Below are 23,373 nucleotides of genomic sequence, written 5' to 3' on the forward strand. Positions count from 1 at the left end.
AGCTCCCCTTGTTCCTCTAGTTCCGTTGCTCATCTTAGTTAATTCTCACAACACCTGAACCACCCACAACCCCACCCGGGAGTTAGAGACCTAAGTTATCGACTAGTCTAATAAGCCTAGGTCACAACTCATGGTGACAGCCACAACAAGAAAAATAACTCACAGGCACGCAACCAAACAGCCAAGAGGCTCACAATCGAGGGTTCGGGTTCATACCTCGAGTCCGGACGCATCCGCAACTCAGCAAGATCACAACAATCATTCACTTGTCCAATAAATAGCATACCAAGCCACAACATTCAGTGCCAAGTACGAAGCTCCCATAGTCTTATAGTCACCAAAGGTGATGCCAATCCAATATGCCAGTCACAAGCACCAATTCATATGTCATGCATTTCGTGCCTAACTCTAGCGAATCCCTAAGGTCTCACTACCCAATCATTCCAAAGCCATCACTCCTTATTACTCCAAACCTCAATCAACTTGGATCGAGCCGACCTTGCTCTGATACCACTTCAACGGGGATGTCACGCCCCGTGTCCTTTTGGCACGCTAACATCCCTCACTCGCTATATATCTTCCGGGATCGACAAGACAATAAATTTGAACGCGATGCAATATGCACATGCGGAAGCGATGCAACACCCAAATGGTAGAATTAAACAGAATGACTTTAGAAGACGAGAGATTTTTCATAACATAAAGAGACGATCGTTCTTACAACGCATAAGGACAAAATACATGAGGATACAAGGGAGACAGTCAGCTTGGGTAAATAGGGTTCCCACAAAATATATGACAACTAAGGGTAGGCGTTCTACGAGACCACATCCATCCATCGGGATGTACCAAAAAGTAAGGGGCCCTACTGCGGTCTTCGATCCCGCGACATCGCCGGTGGTGGCACATCTTCCGGGTCGGACTCCATTGGCTCTTCAGCGTCCTCCTCCTCCATCGAATCGGTGTTATAGTGCCTATAGTACACCCCTACCATCGCCTATCACATATTTGGTCACTATACGGTCCATTCGTCTCGGTATCCCAAAAGCGGCGGCGACATTTTCGGGGTCGGGGTCCGAAAAAGTTTTGGGATACAACTATGAGAATAAATCTCAATAAGCTAACCCCTAAGCCTCGCTCGGGATAACAGTACCTCCAAGCCAACTCTATTAAGACCAAAACCCAACATACCACTAGTAGTAATAATAACCTCGAAATTATCAATTAAAGAGAATTGACACCATGCACACTTCAAATCAATATTCCACCAAATCTATAGTAACAAGCTTCGTACTTAGGCACTTATCAACAATTCAATCACAATGCATGGCAATAAATTCAAGGGGATCAATTCCAGCAATCAGGTCCGCAATTATCATTTCGGACTATTCAAAATCACACTCCCCGCGTCATATAGGCGCCTCGGGGTAATCGTATCACCTTCCCCGCGTCATATAGGCGCCTCGGGGTATTCATCTCACCATCACATTTACCAATACATTTCCCCGCGTCTTATAGGCGCATCGGGGTATTCATAAACACCATCCCCGCGTCATATAGGCGCATCAGGGTATTCAAGTACACTCCCCGCGTCTTATAGGCGCATCGGGGTATTCATAACATTTTCATCCACAAATCATGCAAATCGCATTCCATGCCCACAATTCAATCGATTCACATAAACAAGATTTCATGATCGAGTACACGCAGAATCAAGCCCAATTCTTAATAATTGACTCGCACCACTCATCACATGGCCAAATGCACTAGGGCACATCACCGATTCAATTAATAATTTCTCAACTCATCACGCCATGGCCGAATAGTAATAAGGCCCAATCGACATCACAACATAGCATTACACATGCATTAGCTCTAGTCGCATAATCGGACTCTCAAGGCAATATCATAGCATTAGATTCACTCATGACCAACATTGCTCCAAATGACATTTAGTCACGTATTTAAGCCACAAACTAATCCCTTGATCCCTAGATGCAATATAGATCAGTCCTAACACCCCCAATCAAATCTCAAACCACTTAGGACCTCCAATCAAGTCTCTAAAATCATCCAAACGTCTTTCTCACTTTCAATTCTGCCATGAACAGTACCCCGACGCGAATGAACAGTACCCCGTCGCGATGAACAGTGCACGGCTTCGATGAACAATAACCCGAAGTCCTATTTCCATGCTTATTAACCTCTAATTAGGCCCAAGCATCCATTTCTAGCATAAAAGATCACATATCCAACTCCTAAAACCATCCAAGCACTTATTTCATTTTCGGATCCCTACTGTGAACAGTAACCCGATGCCCAAAATTTCACTAAATCAAGCCCTAAACATGCTCATTAGTAACCCATTAGCCTACTCAAGGATTAGGGAGTTGCTTACCTGAGTTTGAGCTTGAAACTCCTCCAAATGAGCCCAAAATCACCCCTCAAGCTCCCGGCAACCTCGCGGCCAAACGGCAGCTGATCGGTGGCTGATCGGCGGCGAGATGCTCGGAAAGTCGTGGCTGAACGATGGCAAGGTGGTGGCTGGTCGGTTGTAGCACTTCGGGGTCGCCGGAAATGGGAGGTGCCAAGAGGGAGAGAGATGAGAGAACTTGAGAGAGTTTGAGAGTGAACTTGAGTGAAAATGAGAATGGGAGTGAGAGGGAGAGATTGCATCAGCCCACAAGAGAAGAGAGAGAGAGTGATTTGAGTGACTAGTCCTCATTCAAGAGTGACAAGATAGTGGGGGTTGGTATATGACATGAATAGTGTTGTTAGGTATGGGGTTTTTGGGGAAATTGGGGTTTTAATGAGCCTTGGGACTTGGGCACTTCAAGAGCATTTTTCTTTTCCATTTCTTTGATAATTTTGGCTGATGTGATGGGATGGTGAAGTGGCCAAAATTTTCCTTCGCGGTTTCTCAAAATGCTGAACGAAATTCGGGACCGGGGTGCACTTCTCGCTTCGCGATTTGATCTCCACTTTTTCTGACTCATACTGCGATATAAAATCCTTATTAACTCTGGTGAGGCGACATCCAATTTATTTGCAATGGAATTCTCAAATACCCGGCCGTCGATTTCGAAGTTCACTTCGCGCTAAAAATTAGCCCATCGGGGTTTCGGTGCATCTCGGATCGACGGGCGGCTCTCGGGAGCTACGTGTATCGACCCGTGATTTTTATCACGTTTAAGAATTATTCGGACCACGGCGATCCTGGTTGTCATGTAATCGCGAGGGAAACTATCGGTCCTAGCAGGACGCGATCGTTAGGAATCGGTTCAGGGTTATCCACAAATCATGCTATGGCATAGCGGAATCACCCGCGGTCCATTTGCACGACGCTAGCAGATTGTTCTGATACTAATCCTAGATCGACCTACATGGTCTAGAACGTACCCTCGCGATCCTTATGGTCGGGATACTAGTCCGCGGCCGAGTTCTTTAGTCTGCGTACTATCCTATTTAGCCATTCCCCTTCGGTCGGTCGTCTCTAGAGTGATCAATTCCGAGTGAGATTATTGAAACGCATCAATGCTCATTTTATTCATAAACTTCGAAAAGGGTTCGGAATTCAGAATGTTACAACTTTTCCCCCCTTACGGAAATTTCGTCCTCGAAATTTACAAGACTTAACTACTCGAACAGGTGGGGGTGTTGACGCCTCATTGCTTCCTCGCTTTCCCGGTGGCTCCTTCGGTTCCGTGGTGCTCCCGGATTACCTTCACCAACGGGATCGTCTTGTTCCTCAAGACTTGCTCCTTCCCCGTCCTCAATCCTCATTGGCCTTTCCACGTACGTCACTCGATCGTCTACTTCTATAGCTTCATAATCCAAAACATGGGTCGGATCGGGCTCATACTTCCGTAGCATTGACACGTGAAAGACGTTGTGGACTTGCGATAGATTTGGCGGTAAGGCTAGTCGATAGGCCGGGGTTCCAATTCGCTCTAGTATCTCGAAAGGTCCCACGTATCTCGGACTTAGTTTCCCTTTCTTCCCAAATCGAGATAATCCTCGCATTGGCGATACCTTAAGGAACACATGATCTCCCACTTGGAATTCCAAAGGCTTACGTCGTGCGTCGGCGTAGCTTTTCCGGCGACTTTGGGCGGTCTTAAGTCTTTCTCTAATCACCTTCACTGCTTCAACCGACTGTTCTACTAACTCCGGGCCTGTTATACTCCTCTCACCGACTTCGTCCCAGCATATTGGCGTTCTGCACGCTCTGCCATATAGCGCTTCGAATGGTGCCATCCCAATACTCTGCTGATAGCTGTTATTATAAGCGAACTCCACAAGGTGCAACTGTTCCTCCCAACCTCCTTTGAAATCTATGACACACGCCCTTAGCATGTCTTCTAATGTCTGAATAGTCCTCTCGGATTGTCCGTCCGTCCGGGGATGATAGGCGTGCTTGTCATCGCAACTTTGTCCCCATTGCCTCCTGCGAGGCTCTTCCGGAATGAAGCGGTAAACTTAGGGTCTCTATCTGACGTGATTGTCACTGGGACTCCATGCGATCGAACGATTTGTCGCATATACAATTCGGCATATCTGTCCATGGCGACGTCCTTTCGCACCGCCAAGAAATGTGCAGACTTGGTCAATCGATCCACGATTACCCATATGGAGTCATGTCCCCTTTGACTCCTCGGTAAGGCCATAACAAAATCCATCGTAATGTGCTCCCACTTCCACTCGGGAATCTCTAACGGTTGAAGTAGGCCTCCCGGTTTACAGTGCTGTGCCTTCACTTGCTGGCACGTCGGACATTTTGCCACGTGCTTCGCGACATCCACTTTCATCCCATTCCACCAATAATGTTGTCGTAAATTCTGATACATCTTCGTGCTACCCGGATGGATACTATAATTACTTCTGTGAGCTTCCGACAGGATCCTTTCCCTTAATTCCTCGTCCTTGGGTACACACAGCCTTCCACGAAACATCGGGGTTCCGTCCTCCGACACTTGAAAATCAGGCTTCCTTTTCTCCTTATCCATCTCGAGGATTTTCCGAACTTCATCGTCTGTAGATTGCAAGGCCTTAACTCTTTCTCGAATCTCCGGTTCCATTCTCAATGTGGCCATCAAACTGGACAGTTGACACACTTCGAGCTTAAATCCGGAATCTCTTATTCCTTCCAACAGAGTCCACTCCTTGACCATCAAGTGCGCCATGCTTGACTTCCTACTAAGTGCATCGGCAACCTTATTCGCCTTCCCGGGGTGGTATAGAATGTCGCAGTCGTAGTCTTTAAGCAGTTCCATCCACCGACGTTGCCTCATATTCAATTCACGTTGGGAGAACAAATACTTCAGACTTTGGTGGTCCGTGTAAATTTGGAATCTTTCTCCGCACAAGTAATGCCTCCAAATTTTTAATGCGAATACAATCGCTGCTAGCTCCAGATCATGTGTCGGGTAGTTCATTTCATGAGGTCTTAACTGTCTCGACGCATAAGCAACGACCCTTCCATGTTGCATCGGAACACATCCTAGCCCTTTCAACGATGCGTCGCTATATATCTCATAGCCTCTTGGGCCAGAAGGAATCGTCAATACTGGTGCGGTCGTAAGTCTATGCTTGAGTTCTTGAAAACTTCTTTCACACTTGTCCGGCCATTCAAACCGCGTATCTTTTCTGGTCAGCTTCGTCAAAGGAGTTGCTATCGACGAGAACTTTTCCACAAATCTCCTATAATAGCCGGCCAGTCCTAAGAAACTCCGAACTTCGGTAACCGACGTCGGCCTTGGCCAATTCATAACCGCCTCAATCTTTGTAGGGTCCACTGAAACCCATTTCCAGAAATGACGTGTCCGAGGAATGCCACTTCGTTGAGCCGGAACTCGCATTTACTGAACTTGGCGTAAAGCGAGTGCTCTCTTAATGTCCGTAGAACTACACTTAGATGTTGTTCATGTTCCTCAGAGTTCTTTGAATAAACTAGGATGTCGTCTATAAAGACAATGACGAACTGATCCAAATATTCCTTAAACACTCTATGCATTAGATCCATGAAAGCGGCTGGAGCATTCGTCAATCCAAATGGCATAACCGTGAATTCATAGTGACCATACCGTGTCCGAAACGCCGTCTTTGGTATGTCCTCCTTCTTTATCCTCAAACTGATGGTACCCAGTTCTCAAGTCTATCTTAGAGAACACTGCAGCTCCTTGCGGTTGATCGAACAGGTCATCTATTCTAGGCAACAGGTACTTATTCTTAACCGTGACCTGGTTTAGTTGCCTATAGTCAATGCATAATCGCAAAGACCCGTCCTTCTTCCTTACGAACAGATCTGGCGCTCCCCACGGTGACGCACTTGGACGAATAAAGCCCTTATCCAATAGCTCTTGCATTTGAACCTTCAGTTCCTTCAACTCTGACAAGGACATTCGATAGGGCGCTTTTGAGATCGGCTCCGTCCCGGGGGCTAATTCGATCACGAACTCTATCTCCCTTTCTGGTGGCAATCCCGGCAATTCTTGAGGAAAGACATCGGGAAAGTCGCGTACCACCGCTATATCCTCCAACTTGGGTCCCTCTATCGTCGGATCTACCATTGCAGCCAGGTAGGCTTGGCACCCTTCGTCCAACAACTTAGTCACTTCCAGTGACGAGATCAAAGGGATCGAGGTTCCCCCTCGACTCCCTGCAAATTCAAATCTAGGGTGACCGGTTGGATGAAACTCGATCACCCCGCTACCACAATCCACAACAGCTCTAAGCTTACCCAGCCAATCCATTCCAACTATGACATCAAAGTCGAACATGTTCGGAACAACCAAGTCTATCGGTTCCTCTCTACCGCCAATAGTTATCCTACGGTTCTGACATCCCAACGAAACTAATACTTTATCCTTTAAAGGCGTAGTGACATGCAACACAACATCCAATGGTTTCAAATCCAATTTAGCCAAATCAGCGAACTGTGCAGATACGAAAGAATGCGATGCTCCGGGATCAAATAATGCATAGGCAGCATGATCGCATAATGTAACCGTACACGTGACCACGCCAGGTGCATCCTCCGCCTCTTTACGCGCCACAGCATAGACTCGTCCTTGAGCTGGTGGCCTATTCAGGTTATTCTGCGGAGCAACCCCCCGGCGGCGGTCCGTACCGAGGTCGTTGCCCTTGAAATGGAGGTCCTGGAGCTTGACTTGGGCAGGTCCTCACCTGATGGCCCGGCTGGCCACACTTAAAGCATGCACCCGTCCTACTCGGGCAAGGTCCGTTTCCATGTTTCCTTCCGCACGGGCGGCAGTTCGAGTTGGATTGATGAACAGGTTTCCCAATATTTTTCCCGACCGGAGGGACGAAACGTCTGTTACCCATCATTGGCCTTTTGCCAAACCGACGGTTGTCTCTGATAGAAGCAAACCGCGATCCGGATGCGGCAGCCCGTTCTTTCATATCCCTTTCAATCATCTCGGCCTCGCTCGTACATCTCATTGTAGGTCCTCAAGTTCGGTGCTATCATCTGGCTACGAAGGTCGGGCCTTAGTCCATCTCGAAATCTCCGTGCCTTGTCTATCGGATTTTCAACCATTCTCGGTGCATATCTCGACAACCTTGAAAATTCGGCTTCGTGCTGATCGATCGTCAGCTGGTTCTGGCGAAGCCGTTGGAACGCTATCGGTTTCCGCTCTTGTGCGGTCTCCGAAAAATACTTCCCGTTAAACGCCTCGGTGAAGGCAGTCCAATTCGGAGCGGTGCCTTCGGGAAAGATTCCTCCTCCGGTGGCCTTCCACCAATCATCAGCGGTACCTTCCGGTTGGTAAACCGCTAGGGTTACTTTCTCTTCTTCCGTGCACCCCAAAACTTCGAAGGCTTTCTCTAGCTTTTCGATCCATCGAGGTGCCACCTCCGGGTCTCCTGCGCCGTCAACCGAGCCGGTTTCAACTTTAGGAAATGTTCTACCGGTTGGCTCATCGGACGATTCATATTCCCATTTCCTCCTCCGTGACCATTCCCATTTAATCCATTATTTCCATTTGCCAGATTGGCAGCAGCCACAGCAGCCTCGGCGGCTTGAGCAACGGCAGCAGCCCTCTCTTGAGCCTGCCTACCCATCAAGTTACCAATCTCTTCTAGGGCCCTAAGGACTCCATCAACTCTCGGATCCTCTACCGCAGGTGCCCTCGAGCTAGAAGCTCCCCTTGTTCCTCTAGTTCTGTTGCTCATCTTAGTTAATTCTCACAACACCTGAACCACCCACAACCCCACCCGGGAGTTAGAGACCTAAGTTATCGACTAGTCTAATAAGCCTAGGTCACAACTCATGGTGACAGCCACAACAAGAAAAATAACTCACGGGCACGCAACCAAACAGCCAAGAGGCTCACAATCGAGGGTTCGGGTTCATACCTCGAGTCCGGACGCATCTGCAACTCAGCAAGATCACAACAATCATTCACTTGTCCAATAAATAGCATACCAAGCCACAACATTCAGTGCCAAGTACGAAGCTCCCATAGTCTTATAGTCACCAAAGGTGATGCCAATCCAATATGCCAGTCACAAGCACCAATTCATATGTCATGCATTTCGTGCCTAACTCTAGCGAATCCCTAAGGTCTCACTACCCAATCATTCCAAAGCCATCACTCCTTATTACTCCAAACCTCAATCAACTTGGATCGAGCCGACCTTGCTCTGATACCACTTCAACGGGGATGTCACGCCCCGTGTCCTTTTTGGCACGCTAACATCCCTCACTCGCTATATATCTTCCAGGATCGACAAGACAATAAATTTGAACGCGATGCAATATGCACATGCGGAAGCGATGCAACACCCAAATGGTAGAATTAAACAGAATGACTTTAGAAGACGAGAGATTTTTCATAACATAAAGAGACGATCGTTCTTACAACGCATAAGGACAAAATACATGAGGATACAAGGGAGACAGTCAGCTTGGGTAAATAGGGTTCCCACAAAATATATGACAACTAAGGGTAGGCGTTCTACGAGACCACATCCATCCATCGGGATGTACCAAAAAGTAAGGGGCCCTACTGCGGTCTTCGATCCGCGACATCTGCCGGTGGTGGCACATCTTCCGGGTCGGACTCCATTGGCTCTTCAGCGTCCTCCTCCTCCATCGAATCGGTGTTATAGTGCCTATAGTACACCCTACCATCGCCTATCACATATTTGGTCACTATACGGTCCATTCGTCTCGGTATCCCAAAAGCGGCGGCGACATTTTTCGGGGTCGGGGTCTGAAAAAGTTTTGGGATACAACTATGAGAATAAATCTCAATAAGCTAACCCCTAAGCCTCGCTCGGGATAACAGTACCTCCAAGCCAACTCTATTAAGACCAAAACCCAACATACCACTAGTAGTAATAATAACCTCGAAATTATCAATTAAAGAGAATTGACACCATGCACACTTCAAATCAATATTCCACCAAATCTATAGTAACAAGCTTCGTACTTAGGCACTTATCAACAATTCAATCACAATGCATGGCAATAAATTCAAGGGGATCAATTCCAGCAATCAGGTCCGCAATTATCATTTCGGACTATTCAAAATCACACTCCCCGCGTCATATAGGCGCCTCAGGGTAATCGTATCACCTTCCCCGCGTCATATAGGCGCCTCAGGGTATTCATCTCACCATCACATTTACCAATACATTTCCCCGCGTCTTATAGGCGCATCAGGGTATTCATAAACACCATCCCCGCGTCATATAGGCGCATCAGGGTATTCAAGTACACTCCCCGCGTCTTATAGGCGCATCAGGGTATTCATAACATTTTCATCCACAAATCATGCAAATCGCATTCCATGCCCACAATTCAATCGATTCACATAAACAAGATTTCATGATCGAGTACACGCAGAATCAAGCCCAATTCTTAATAATTGACTCGCACCACTCATCACATGGCCAAATGCACTAGGGCACATCACTGATTCAATTAATAATTTCTCAACTCATCACGCCATGGCCGAATAGTAATAAGGCCCAATCGACATCACAACATAGCATTACACATGCATTAGCTCTAGTCGCATAATCGGACTCTCAAGGCAATATCATAGCATTAGATTCACTCATGACCAACATTGCTCCAAATGACATTTAGTCACGTATTTAAGCCACAAACTAATCCCTTGATCCCTAGATGCAATATAGATCAGTCCTAACACCCCCAATCAAATCTCAAACCACTTAGGACCTCCAATCAAGTCTCTAAAATCATCCAAACGTCTTTCTCACTTTCAATTCTGCCATGAACAGTACCCCGACGCGAATGAACAGTACCCCGTCGCGATGAACAGTGCACGGCTTCGATGAACAATAACCCGAAGTCCTATTTCCATGCTTATTAACCTCTAATTAGGCCCAAGCATCCATTTCTAGCATAAAAGATCACATATCCAACTCCTAAAACCATCCAAGCACTTATTTCATTTTCGGATCCCTACTGTGAACAGTAACCCGACGCCCAAAATTTCACTAAATCAAGCCCTAAACATGCTCATTAGTAACCCATTAGCCTACTCAAGGATTAGGGAGTTGCTTACCTGAGTTTGAGCTTGAAACTCCTCCAAATGAGCCCAAAATCACCCCTCAAGCTCCCGGCAACCTCGCGGCCAAACGGCAGCTGATCGGTGGCTGATCGGCGGCGAGATGCTCGGAAAGTCGTGGCTGAACGATGGCAAGGTGGTGGCTGGTCGGTTGTAGCACTTCGGGGTCGCCGGAAATGGGAGGTGCCAAGAGGGAGAGAGATGAGAGAACTTGAGAGAGTTTGAGAGTGAACTTGAGTGAAAATGAGAATGGGAGTGAGAGGGAGAGATTGCATCAGCCCACAAGAGAAGAGAGAGAGAGTGATTTGAGTGACTAGTCCTCATTCAAGAGTGACAAGATAGTGGGGGTTGGTATATGACATGAATAGTGTTGTTAGGTATGGGGTTTTTGGGGAAATTGGGGTTTTAATGAGCCTTGGGACTTGGGCACTTCAAGAGCATTTTTCTTTTCCATTTCTTTGATAATTTTGGCTGATGTGATGGGATGGTGAAGTGGCCAAAATTTTCCTTCGCGGTTTCTCAAAATGCTGAACGAAATTCGGGACCGGGGTGCACTTCTCGCTTCGCGATTTGATCTCCACTTTTTCCGACTCATACTGCGATATAAAATCCTTATTAACTCTGGTGAGGCGACATCCAATTTATTTGCAATGGAATTCTCAAATACCCGGCCGTCGATTTCGAAGTTCACTTCGCGCTAAAAATTAGCCCATCGGGGTTTCGGTGCATCTCGGATCGACGGGCGGCTCTCGGGAGCTACGTGTATCGACCCGTGATTTTTATCACGTTTAAGAATTATTCGGACCACGGCGATCCTGGTTGTCATGTAATCGCGAGGGAAACTATCAGTCCTAGCGGGACGCGATCGTTAGGAATCGGTTCGGGGTTATCCACAAATCATGCTATGGCATAGCGGAATCACCCGCGGTCCATTTGCACGACGCTAGCAGATTGTTCCGATACTAATCCTAGATCGACCTACATGGTCTAGAACGTACCCTCGCGATCCTTATGGTCGGGATACTAGTCCGCGGCCGAGTTCTTTAGTCTGCATACTATCCTATTTAGCCATTCCCCTTCGGTCGGTCGTCTCTAGAGTGATCAATTCCGAGTGAGATTATTGAAACGCATCAATGCTCATTTTATTCATAAACTTCGAAATGGGGTCGGAATTCAGAATGTTACAATTTGGCACGTGTTGCCACGTGCGAAGCATCACCGACTCAAGCTCCAGTGCGCGCCCAAAATTCAAAACCAAGTATAAATAGCCCGAGGAAGATTCTGGATGAAGAGGTTCATTTGGTGCTCGCTCACGAACAGAATAGAGAGAGAAAGAGAGAGAAGTAGAGAGAGAGACTCCCGCGTGAAGCTTTCGCCGGAGCTCTAAGCTTGGACTGCAAGCTGCTCGGCCGGCCACCACAGACCAAATCGAGGCACCGGACCACCGCTGGAAGCTTCCTTGGACTTCTAGAAAGCGATCGCCACCAATCTCGCCGCCGGAGACCGCCTGAAACGGCAAGGTGAGCTCTCGATCTCTTCACTGCTCGATCATGGCACCTCATTATCCCGAGCATGATTATTGAAATTGATGTGTGCCTTTTACCTTGAGAACCTCACTAACAATGATCGCATCCTTTTTCTGCATTGATTTCGCCCGAGTCACCTGAATCAAACCTCCAATATTTCGCGATTCGGCCGACCTTCGGCCAGACAAATCTAGCAACTCGGGGCTCGATCGGAGCCCGAGGTAAGTATTTCTAACTTGATTCATGCGTGTTTGAAGCTTAGATTTGATTGTTATGATCTGGTTTGCACGTTTGAACTTGGTGATGCCGTGACTGTGCGAGTTCGATTTGTGGTGATTCTATGCACGAAATCATGTGATTCTGAGATATGTTAATCTAGAGGTCGAAAGGAGTCGATCGCCGTTGGTTTGAGACCTTTCCGGCGAGATCTCACCGTTGGATCTCGCCGGAGAGCTCTCGGCCGTCTGTTTGTTGTCGTCGCAAGGTAGGAGATGAAGGTGACGTGGCCGGTCAGAGTGGTCAAAGTCTGACGTGTCGAGTTCTCATAGGTCCAGCTCGCGCCGAGTCGCCTTGGCCGTTGGCGCGGTTGAGCTGACTCGGCCTTGATCCAACGGCTGAGATAATTAGGGAAATTTGATTCTCAGCCGTTGGATCGTCTTTTTATTTTCTGAAATTTCGTTTATTAGGTAGAAAAATAGAAAATGCAGAAACGGTGTCGTTTGTTGTAGATGTTGCGACGTCGTTTTAGGTAGATTAGAAACGAACGGTTAGGATCGGACCTAGGATTAATCACGGCCGTTCAGTATCTTAATCAATGCGTCGTCGTTTCGTGTAAGATGGCTGAAGCGTCGTCGTTTAGTAGTATAGGCGAATCAACGGCTCGGATCGAGCCATAGATTAGATCTCGGCCGTCCTTTTGAAGAGTGATGCGGCGTCGTTTAGTTTAATAGGCTTTGACGGTTGAGATGAAGTCTTGAGATTTAATCCTGGCCGCCCATTTGATGTTGAGAAGCGGCGTCGTTTTAATGAGATAGAGCCAACGGTCCAGATGGATTTCAGAATAGATCTTGGCCGTCCGTTTCTTTTTAGTATATTCAGATATTAGGATTTAATATTGGAAAATACAAAAATAAATAGGATAAATATATATACGGTGTCGTTTGTACGTATAACAGGTTTGTGAGCGGTCGGACCGGGTTGACCGGTCGTTGACCGGGTTGACCCGATCCAGTTTATTAATAAAAAAATAATAAAAAATAAAAAAATTACCAAAAATTCAAAAAAATTGTAAAAATACTTAGAAAATTCATAAAAATTCCCAGATTTTCACAAAAAAATTCTAAAAATTCCTAGATCGATTCGGGACTCATAAAGTCTGGATCGAAAATTTTTGAGACTTCAAGGGTCGATTAATTTCGATCCGGAAAATTCCCAATATTTTTGAAAAATAAATAAAAATTCCAAAAAAATAGAAAAATTAGAAAAATTCAAGAAAATCACAAAAAAATGAGAAATGGCCACATTCAACTGGCCAAATCGAAATTTTGTGATTTTCGGGTCCCAAACCCCAAAAATGACCATTCTACCCTTCTGGGCCATTCGCCCCAAATTTTTACCCAAATCACCTCGACACCCAAATTTGATTTTTGTATGGGCCGATAGGGCCATTTTAGACATATCGAACCTTGATTGATTGATTTGATCGATTGTAATGATTTTGATTGCGCATTAATTTTTCTGATTGTGATTGATTAGGATAGAAAATTCCCATCCGCATGAAAACTTAGAATTGTTAGGGCCTACCTCACCCGATATTACATCTGTATGAATTCTTAGGTTAGAAAAACAATCAACATCGGTAACCGAAAGGGCGTCAAATATGAAATTTGGCGTAACCAAGTCCTCGAACCCAAAATCTCTGGTTTTCGCGGAACCGAACGGTTTCTCCCGACCGCTCGGTAAGGTTTTCCGATCGTACCTTCCAATAAATCGATCGGTGGCGACTCCAAAATTGCATGTACACATCGCACATGCCACCCGACCACACAAGGTCAATTCCGATATTTGAAAAATTTTACCCGACATCGCGATTCGAGTAATGGGTCTTGGGAGAGACCCGCGATCCCATAAAATATAATATATACAAAAAGGGGGATCGGCTCGTTAACCCTACTTCGCCCCGCCGGAACCTAAACGATCCGGACCGACGGAGAGGGTCGCGACAGACCGGCGACTCCGCTGGGGAATACTTCAAGAGGATTTAAGCCGATAAAAATGTTGATTGTTTTCTAACCTCGTTTTCTGCAGATGCTCTTGAAGATGAGGTACGTCCAATAACAAAAAGTGTTAAATGTTGATGCAGATGGGAGTTATAAGGGGTGGCGTCTGTGCTAACCATTTTTGATGTAGATATGGAGTTTTGGATTGTTTGTTTATTTATGCAAATTTTGAAGCGGTGTTTTGAATATAAATTGTGGTGCATGTCTTGCATATTTCGAGGATCACGACACTGCACACACAAGCGCCTAAACCCGAGCCGCGAAATCACCTCTTAGGTCGCCATAGATAGGGATCGGTATGCGAAGCTCTTGTGTTTGATTGCACTTGGGTTGACCATATTTGATCCCGCTCGCTATGTAAGATTGATGGTCCTACCCACTTGTTGTTTGATTGCGCTTGTGGGCGGCCCCTCGATTTGTATAGCGGGAGCCTTTTTAGGTTCATACCCGAGCCTTTTTGATTTCTTTAGAGTTAAACCTCACCTGTCTCATGCGCATGTGAAATGGATGGTTGGTATACCTAAAACCAAAAACCAAAAAAGAGAGTAACATCGGTTGGTAAGGCTTTCTACCCTTTTTTTTATTTTGAACTTGTAAATTTAAATTTTGCATATCATACATTTTCATTACATATCATCACAATTTGTAAGATCGTTTAAGCGATCGGGGTTGAAAGTCAAATTTTCCTTTTTCGGCAAGATGGCGCCCCAAAGTCGTGTTGATGTACCCGATGTATTCACATGGGAGCGGAGGACCATTCGACGCGAAGACCGAGTACCCGCTACATTCCGTGTTTTCGGATTTGTTCACGGACGAGAGCTCAACGGACGGAACCGCATCCGTAGCGAGAATTGCGATTATACCCGATGTGGACAATATTTGGAGCTCGAGCGCGAAAAGGAGAGAATTTGGGAGTTGTACATAAAATTGGCAAGAAAGCCACGTGCGACCAAGACGGCCCCAAAACACTCCTCGATCAAGAAGAAGGAAATCATCACCATATCCTCCGATGATGAAGAAGATATCAAGCTTCCCGAGATAGTAGATATTTCATCGGATGAGGATACCATTCCGACTGTCTAGATTAGTACGACTTTGGGGCATTTTCTAGGTTTCATTATATTTTGTACTTTCATCGACATTTTTGTCCGAACATCTCTAGATATTATCGTGTTCTATCTCTTTCGACTTCATTAGACTTGTAAATTTCATGAGTTGTCAATTTGTGAGCGGCTTTCTACCCCGATTACGCTTAAACGATCCTAATCAAATTACATGCCATCTTTGGGTGAGATTTGGTCCATAATTACCCTATTTGGCTTATTTGGGTCAAGTGGGAGTAGTTGACCCTCATGTTACCAAAAGATGACATGGAATTTGGTTAGCACATTTGCATCACATTACATGCATATGCATATTAAACTGTGGTAATTGACTTTAGGATCGTCATTTTTGCATTTTTAGATCATGGGGAATGGAGACATCAAAGTCATCCCAATACCGCGCAAGGAACTCGCTATATGGTGGGATCGCCTCGACATCGTCAACAAAGCCTATGTGGAAGGACGTTTGGGACGACTTGTAGATTTGATCAAAGTGGAATACCAACCGGCGCTCATTCAAGCACTAGCCAAGGCATGGGACGCGCGAACAATGACATTCAACTTTCGAGGATTGGAATTGACCCCTACGCTTGAGGAGTATACCGCTATTATCGGGGCCAAATTTGAAGAACGTATAGCTCAACCCCCTTTGGACATGGACTCCACTCGTTCGTTATCAAGTTTCCTTCGCCTTAAAACTTCTGAAATTGAAAAAGTTTACAAGTCCAATTCCAACAAATTCACATTCTCGTTCCTTTTCGATAACTATTCCTCTCTACCCACCGAAACCGGTCATAAATCGGGAAAGGTGTTCATCTTGGCTTTCTTTGCATTCGTTATATTCCCGACTTCTAGAACTACTTTTGACCCCTCCATAACCCATATAGCCGGACAAGCGTGTTGTCGCTGGGATTATTCGTACATGATCTTAGCTGAGACTTTTCTCTCCCTGAATCGTTCCAAATCTTCAAAAAAGGCCGCTTTCCAAGCGTCTAGCGGATTACTCCACTTGTGGTTCACCTCTCATATAAAAACTTTCCAACTCCGAGTGGGGTGTTATGAGATCAATGAGCACGTTCACCCTCTTAGATCCTTCCTTAAGTGTCAATCCCTTGTACCCAAATGCTCATTCAAAAAATGGGTTGAGCTATTGGACAATTTGAAACCCGAGCATATTAGATGGCGTTTGACTTGGCCCAAGATCGTAGAAGCTCGCATTTCGGGTATTGAAGATAACCCTATTCCCTTATTGGGATGTACCGGCGCTGTGGCGTATTACCCCATTCGAGTGGTGAGGCAATTTGGAGTTCTACAAGAGATACCACCGGATGTTTGTCCCGGGATTTTCTCATTTGATATGACACGAGGAAAGCTCACTAAGGAAACAAAGGAGTTGTATCGGGCCCGGATCAAGCTTATTCTTCATGCTTTGAAGAACTCCCCACTGCAACAAGTTGAATGGCCGGACTATTTGGACGATGAGATGAACGTTCACAGGGCCTCCAAGGAGTATATCCAGAAGTTTAAGGAATATCGTCAATCAACGGTCGAGCCATATGTACCCGAGTGCGTATCTCCTCGGATTGAAGAAGTGGAGTCATATGAGCCGGAGTACATAGTACCATATGTACCGGGAGTAGAACCGTACATTCCCGAGGATCCGGAGCAGTGGATGTCGGAAGAAGGAGAAGACCCATACTTGTGGGATTCCGATGGATCAGAAGAACAAGAAGAGTGGAAGCGTCCCCGACTTGGATAGATCCATTCCCCCATTTAGATTTTACATATTTGTTATCTTTTAGATACTTTTGAACAATTTGGTTTGTAATAAATACATACTATTTCTTTTATGAGCATTTCATGCATACATATAGAAAAGTCAATTACCACGGATCAATGTCTCCAATCCTTTAATATTTCCCATACTGATTTGATATCCTGAAAACAGGTGAGCGATAAATACGAGGACTCGTAGCAAAACGCGCAAGTTAAGGATGGAACAAGAAGAGCTCGCACCTCGTGTGGGTAATTTGGAGAATCAAATGAATGTGATCGCCACAATGGTGGCGGAGATGAAGGCAATGATGATTGCAAGCCAGGGGAGATACCCCGTTGACCCTAATTCTCAAGCTCCTGCGGGGCCATCCGATGGAGCAAACGCTAATCCGGCGCCCGCCGCTAATCCAACTCTGAATCCGGAAAGACCGCCTAAGGATCCTCCCATTGTGATTGACCTGGAGAAAAAGGAGAAGCAAGTCCTCAAAATGGAAGAGGAAATTAAGAGGCTCGCTAAGATCGAAGAGTGTTTGGCGAGTCAGGGTTATGAGCTCTCGAGATTCGACAAGGTTGCACCGTTCGAAAAGATAGAGGTTCCTGCTGATTACAAGGAACCAGACTTTGTAAGAAGATATAATGGGACTGGGTGTCCCAAGGCGCACTTGAAGTATTATCTGCGCCGAATGTTGCAATTCTCGGACAACATTCCACTCTTGGTTAACACCTTCCAGGAAAGCCTATCTAGGGCAGCCCCGGCGTGGTTCATTGAATTGGAGCCAGAGAGGCTCGCCGATTGGGATAAACCGGCAGACGAGTTCCTTCGGCAATACAAGTTTAACACTTTGACCGCCCTAACTAGAGAGGACCTTTTAAGGACCGTAAAAGGAAAGAGCGAGGCCGTTCGCGCCTACGCCTAGAGATGGAGAGCACGGGCTGTGCAGGTAAAGCCGCCCGTCCCGGAAGAAGAACTAATAGACCTTTTTCTCAAGGCCCTTCCATTTGAATTTTTCGACAAGCTGAACACCTCCGGGTGTCGGACATTTGCGCACCCGATCAAGGTGGCGGAGCGTCATGAGTGGGCACTAAGAGAAAAGAAGATACCCGAGGCGCCTTTCAAACGCCAATACCCTTTGAGAAGGGATAATAGGGAGCAAACTGGAGAAGTAGCCTTTGTCCCTAACCCGCAAAAGCCCAGAAATTTCTCGCCTTCAATTCCTACCCAAGGAACGTCCTCCTGGACCACTTCCAAACCACCGGAATTCAGAAAGAAGAACCCAGTTATTTTCATCCCACTACCCGACCCTTATCCAAATTGTTACCCATGCTTTTGGAGAATCGTTTAGTTGCAAAAGAGCCACCTCGAACTCACCCGCCAAAATTTCCTGGGTATGATGAGACCCGGACGTGCGTATACCATATGGGAGAAAGGGGGCATAACGCGGACAACTGTCTCGCTCTGAAGTTCAAGGTGCAAGCATTGATCGACGGAAAAGTTCTGGAGTTTGATAAAGCCGAACCGAATGTGCAGCAGAACCCGCTACCCGAGCATCGCGAGGTGAACGCGATTTTTGGAGGTGAAGAGGATGAGGTTCTGGAATTCATAGTGGACATGAGTAAAATGCGGGATATCTTGACATTGGCCTCGCAATATCCGGAAGGAGAGAGTATTTCCTGGGAGCAAAAAGAGGCTTGCTTGGAAAAATTAATTAGCTTGGGCGTCATAGGAAGAATGGAAAATGTCGCTTTCAAGGGGACCTACGTGGCGGTGGACATGCTGTCTGAGGAGTTCACGATGAAACCTACGAGGGGAGCTGTTTTAAAAATACCCTCAGGATATTTGATGAGCATCAAAGATGGTCAAGAAATTGAAGAGATAGACGAATATGAGATTCGTCTGGACAAAGCACGCCGAGGCGATAGAAGATTTTTGCAGAAAGCCCTAGAGAGGGGCGGAATAGTTGATAACCTGGGGGAAGATAGTGGGGGTTACAACTTTAAGGTGTTGTATTCAGCACCCCCAAGCTTTTTTGTCGATTTTGGAGATATAGTCCCCGATGGGTGGGGTGGAATGGATGACCCGGTAAGCGATGAATTTGTGGGAACGATCGATGAAGTTAAGGACCAAGCGGCTCCTCGGAATGAACAGGAGAATCGAGAGGTCGATATGCGACTTTCTAATCTGGAGACGCACATGCGTCATTTGACGACTATGGTAGCAGAATTATCGCAATTGATGGCCAGGAACAACGCCACGAGAATAGAAGAGAATATGCAGATTCTGGAGATACGGCGGACCATGGAGACACAGAATCGAAAGATCGCTCTACTGCAAGAGCAAGGAAATGACGTGTTGAGGAAAATGGATGAGTTGAAGGAGCTGATTACGCCACTCACCCAAGCGAGAAATGTCCCGCCTCAAGGCGCGAAACCGAGAGCGACCTTCCGTACGAAGTATAATGGCGCTGGGTGTCCTCTGGCGCATATCTCATACTATCTCCGCCAAATGATTGGCCACCATGAAGATGATGAAACATTGATTCGGAATTTCGGACATAGTTTAATGGGCCCTGCGCTGGCATGGTTCCAATCAATTGACCTAGACCGGGTCCCGAGCTGGGAGGATTTATCAGAACACTTCATACGACACTTTGAAGGTGGAATCAGAGGTTATTTCACTAAGGCTAATCTGTTGAATATCCGGAAAGGGGAAGACGAGAGTTTTGAACTCTTCGCTAGGAGGTGGAAGAAACACGCTGTGATGGTGCAACCACCGCTGTCGGAGAAGGAAATGCTGGAGTTCGTACTGAAGTCACTTCCGGCGGAATACTTTGATCGCATGTATGCATATACGTACTCATCGTTCCAACATCCGGTGGAAATCGGCATGAGGATTGAAGGGATTATCCCGAGAATCAGAAGAGAAAGGCAGAGGGATTTCGATGAAGAAAATGCCACGCTGGTAAGGCCAGGTCCAGAACATAACCCCGAGGATGTCCACGAGGACGAAATGATCGGGATGGTAGATACCCCGATTCGTTTCGTGATTGATTTGAACAAAGTTGATAGTTGGGAATTGGAAACTTCTAGTTCGGGAAAACCATCAACATCCGAATCACTACCGGAAAAGATCATACCGGTGAAGATTAAGCTGCCGCTTGTGGAGGATTATAATTCAAGGGCGGTTCACTGGGATTATGGAACGGGCGAGATTGACGCCATAATGAGATCGGGAAGATGTTATCCCCCGAGAGAAGCGGATCCTGAAAAGAGAGTCCCAACTGCGGAAGAGGTTGAGAAGTTGCAATCGGTCGTGAGGACCAGTGAATATGAGGTCGTTGACCAACTGCGGAAGATGCCCGCACGGATTTCCTTATTGGATCTCTTCAAAAATTCTGAAAAGCACAAAGACGCCCTTTTGAAGGTGCTGGATGAGGTGCATGTTCCGGAGACAATTAACGAAGTGCAATTGGGAGACTTTGTGGGTGCTATCCTTCTGAAGGACCAGATATCCTTCTCGGACGAAGACTTCCCGAAAGAAGGGCGGGTCCACAACAAAGCCCTTTACATAGCTGTGAGGTGTCACGGAAAAGAGGTGCCTCACGTCTTGATTGATAATGGTTCCGCTTTCAACCTGTGTCCACTAAGCACTTTGAGAAGCTTGGGGATCAATGAAGATTTTGTGAAGACATCCAAGGCCACCATCCGATCATTTGATGGAGTCTCCAAGAATGTTGTAGGAAAGATCGAATTGGACATTGTCATTGGACCGGTAACATTTTCTATACCGTTCCAAGTATTGGATATTCCAAGCGCCTTCACCTTGCTCCTGGGAAGACCGTGGATTCATGTGTCTGGAGCGGTACCTTCCTCTCTGCATCAAAAGTTAAAATTTGTGGTCAAGGGTCAGTTGATCACCGTCCATGGCGAGACAGGACATCGGGCCGCTTTAAAAGGGATGGTTCCATACGTCGAACTCTCAAAAGAGGAGGAGCTGAGTTATCACACCTTCGACATTGTATCTGTCATGCATGTGTCACCGGATGCAAAGGTGGCTATACTGAGCTTTCGAGACCTGCAACTATGGCGGGAAAAGTGCTACTCTCGAATGGATTTATTCCGGGTGCTGGATTAGGGAAATATGGTCGGGGAATCCGTAACCCTTTGAATTTGGGCTCAAATGACCACAAGGTTGGTCTGGGTTATAATGGAATAGCGGAAAATAACATAGGTCGAGGCCGAGGTCGAAACAATCGTTATGGAGACCGTGGACGCCGTGGACGCCAAGGTGGCCGTTTCATAGGTACCGATGTATGGAAAGCTAGAGGAAAAATGCTCCTAAACCCTTTATTCGAGGTATTCTCTAAGGGAGGCAAATGGCTGGAAGATGAAGACATCTCTGAGGATGCAGAGCCGGACTTATTCAACCCGTTCCTGGATAATCGGGTGAACGTGATAATTGAGTGGCTGGACGATGATTTCCCCACCCCCGAGTAAAAGGCTCTTTCTGAACTTTATCTTTTAATGCATTTTGATTACTGCATTTGCTTTAAAGCTTTTTGATGTTTTAGCACCCTTTGGGTCACATGCTGTGATCCAGGAAGTGCAGATCTGTATTGTTCTTTGTTGCATCTATTAATGAAAAACATTTCAAATTTGATTACAGACATGTGGAGCAACGGATTGGTCCGATGATGACAATTGATTCTACCGTGAAACTTGAGGCCCGATCCGCCATATGATCTTGAGTTTTAAATAACTTTTGAGAACCAGGATGTCCGGAAGATCGTGGACTAGTTCTCCTTTCCTTGTCTAAGAAAATTGAAATTTGAAAAATGTTTTCATGATAGAAATCATGCATCCTTTAATTTTATCGTCTTTGAATACTAACCTTTCATGGTGCATTTCGGGCATGTCATCCCACCCATACATAACAAGGTTAATATGTGACTCGGGATCAGCTCGATGACTATGCATGCGAAGTTGATATAGACGAGGTTGATGTGAGCGATATCAAGAAAGAATGGGATTGTTTTGAAGAATCTAAACCCCCTATTTCTGAAGAACCCATCACTATTAATCTGGGAGATTCTGACTGCGTCAAGGAAGTGAAAATAGGAGGACACTTGTCCGCAGCAGATGTTTTTAGGATGACGGCGTTACTCAAGGAATATCAAGATATTTTCGCCTGGTCATATGCTGACATGCCGAGGCTAGATCGTGAAATTGTGGAGCATGCTCTCGCCCACCAATCCTTCTTGCACACCAGTAAATCAATCACCCAGAAGGATGAATCCCGAACCGGCGGATAAGATCAAGGAAGAGGTCATGAAGCTCCTTAAAGTTGGATTTATCGAGGCTGTCCCATATGCTGATTGGGTCGCCAACATCGTACCCGTTAAGAAGAAGGATGGGAGAATTAGAATATGCGTGGATTATCGGGACTTGAACAAAGCTAGTCCCAAGGATGATTTTCCCCTACCGCACATTGATGTGCTCGTCGACGCATCTGCGGGTTTTGAATTGTTCTCCTTTATGGATGGATTCTCGGGGATATAATCGGATTATGTTGAAGGAAGAAGATAAGATCAAGACCTCATTCACTACACAATGGGGAACTTTCTGCTACAAGGTAATGCCCTTCGGATTGAAAAATGCAGGTGCAACATATCAGAGGGCTATGGTGACCCTTTTTCATGACATGATACATAAGGAAATTGAGGTCTATGTGGATGATATGATTGCCAAGTCCAGACCTGGAGAAGACCATGTTAAAGTGCTGAAGAAGTTATTTGATCGATTAAGAAAGTATAAGCTCAAGTTGAATCCTGCGAAATGCGTATTTGGCGCAAGATCCGGAAAGCTGCTAGGATTTGTGGTGAGCAGTCGTGGTATTGAAATTGACCCTTCCAAGATTAAAGCCATATGGGAAATAGGAACTCCTTCCACTGTTAAGGAAGTAAGGGGTCTACTGGGAAGGTTGAATTATATATCCAGATTCATATCCCAACTGTCAGAAACGGCGAAACCCTTCTTCAAGTTGCTAAAGAAAGGTGCAAAGGTGAAATGGGATGCGGAATGCCAACAAGCATTTGAGAAGATCAAGGAATACCTGGTACAACCTCCAGTG

The 23,373-nt window shown here is 46.1% G+C and overlaps 1 protein-coding gene across 1 annotated transcript; it reads right to left on the minus strand.

Annotated features, from left to right (window-relative positions):
- Window positions 1-7,429: 7,429 nt before the first annotated feature.
- LOC125314134 lies at window positions 7,430-8,193 on the minus strand. The gene is made up of 2 exons (XM_048275616.1): window positions 7,977-8,193; window positions 7,430-7,884 (listed from the first exon to the last, which is right to left on the minus strand). Exons 1-2 carry the CDS (start codon window positions 8,191-8,193, stop codon window positions 7,430-7,432), a joined length of 672 nt encoding a protein of 223 aa, XP_048131573.1.
- Between the last annotated feature and the right edge of the window lie 15,180 nt (window positions 8,194-23,373).

Source organism: Rhodamnia argentea, chromosome 3 (genome assembly GCF_020921035.1).
Source record: "Rhodamnia argentea isolate NSW1041297 chromosome 3, ASM2092103v1, whole genome shotgun sequence".
NCBI classification, from domain to species: Eukaryota; Viridiplantae; Streptophyta; class Magnoliopsida; order Myrtales; family Myrtaceae; genus Rhodamnia; species Rhodamnia argentea.

Bases quoted from the DNA above. Each gene is read 5' to 3' on its own strand.
- LOC125314134 (XM_048275616.1), bottom strand. From the start codon at position 8,193: ATGAGCAACAGAACTAGAGGAACAAGGGGAGCTTCTAGCTCGAGGGCA. The intron at 7,885-7,976 runs GTCACGGAGGAG...TTGACGGCGCAG, and splicing joins TAATGGATTAAATGGGAATG to GAGACCCGGAGGTGGCACCT.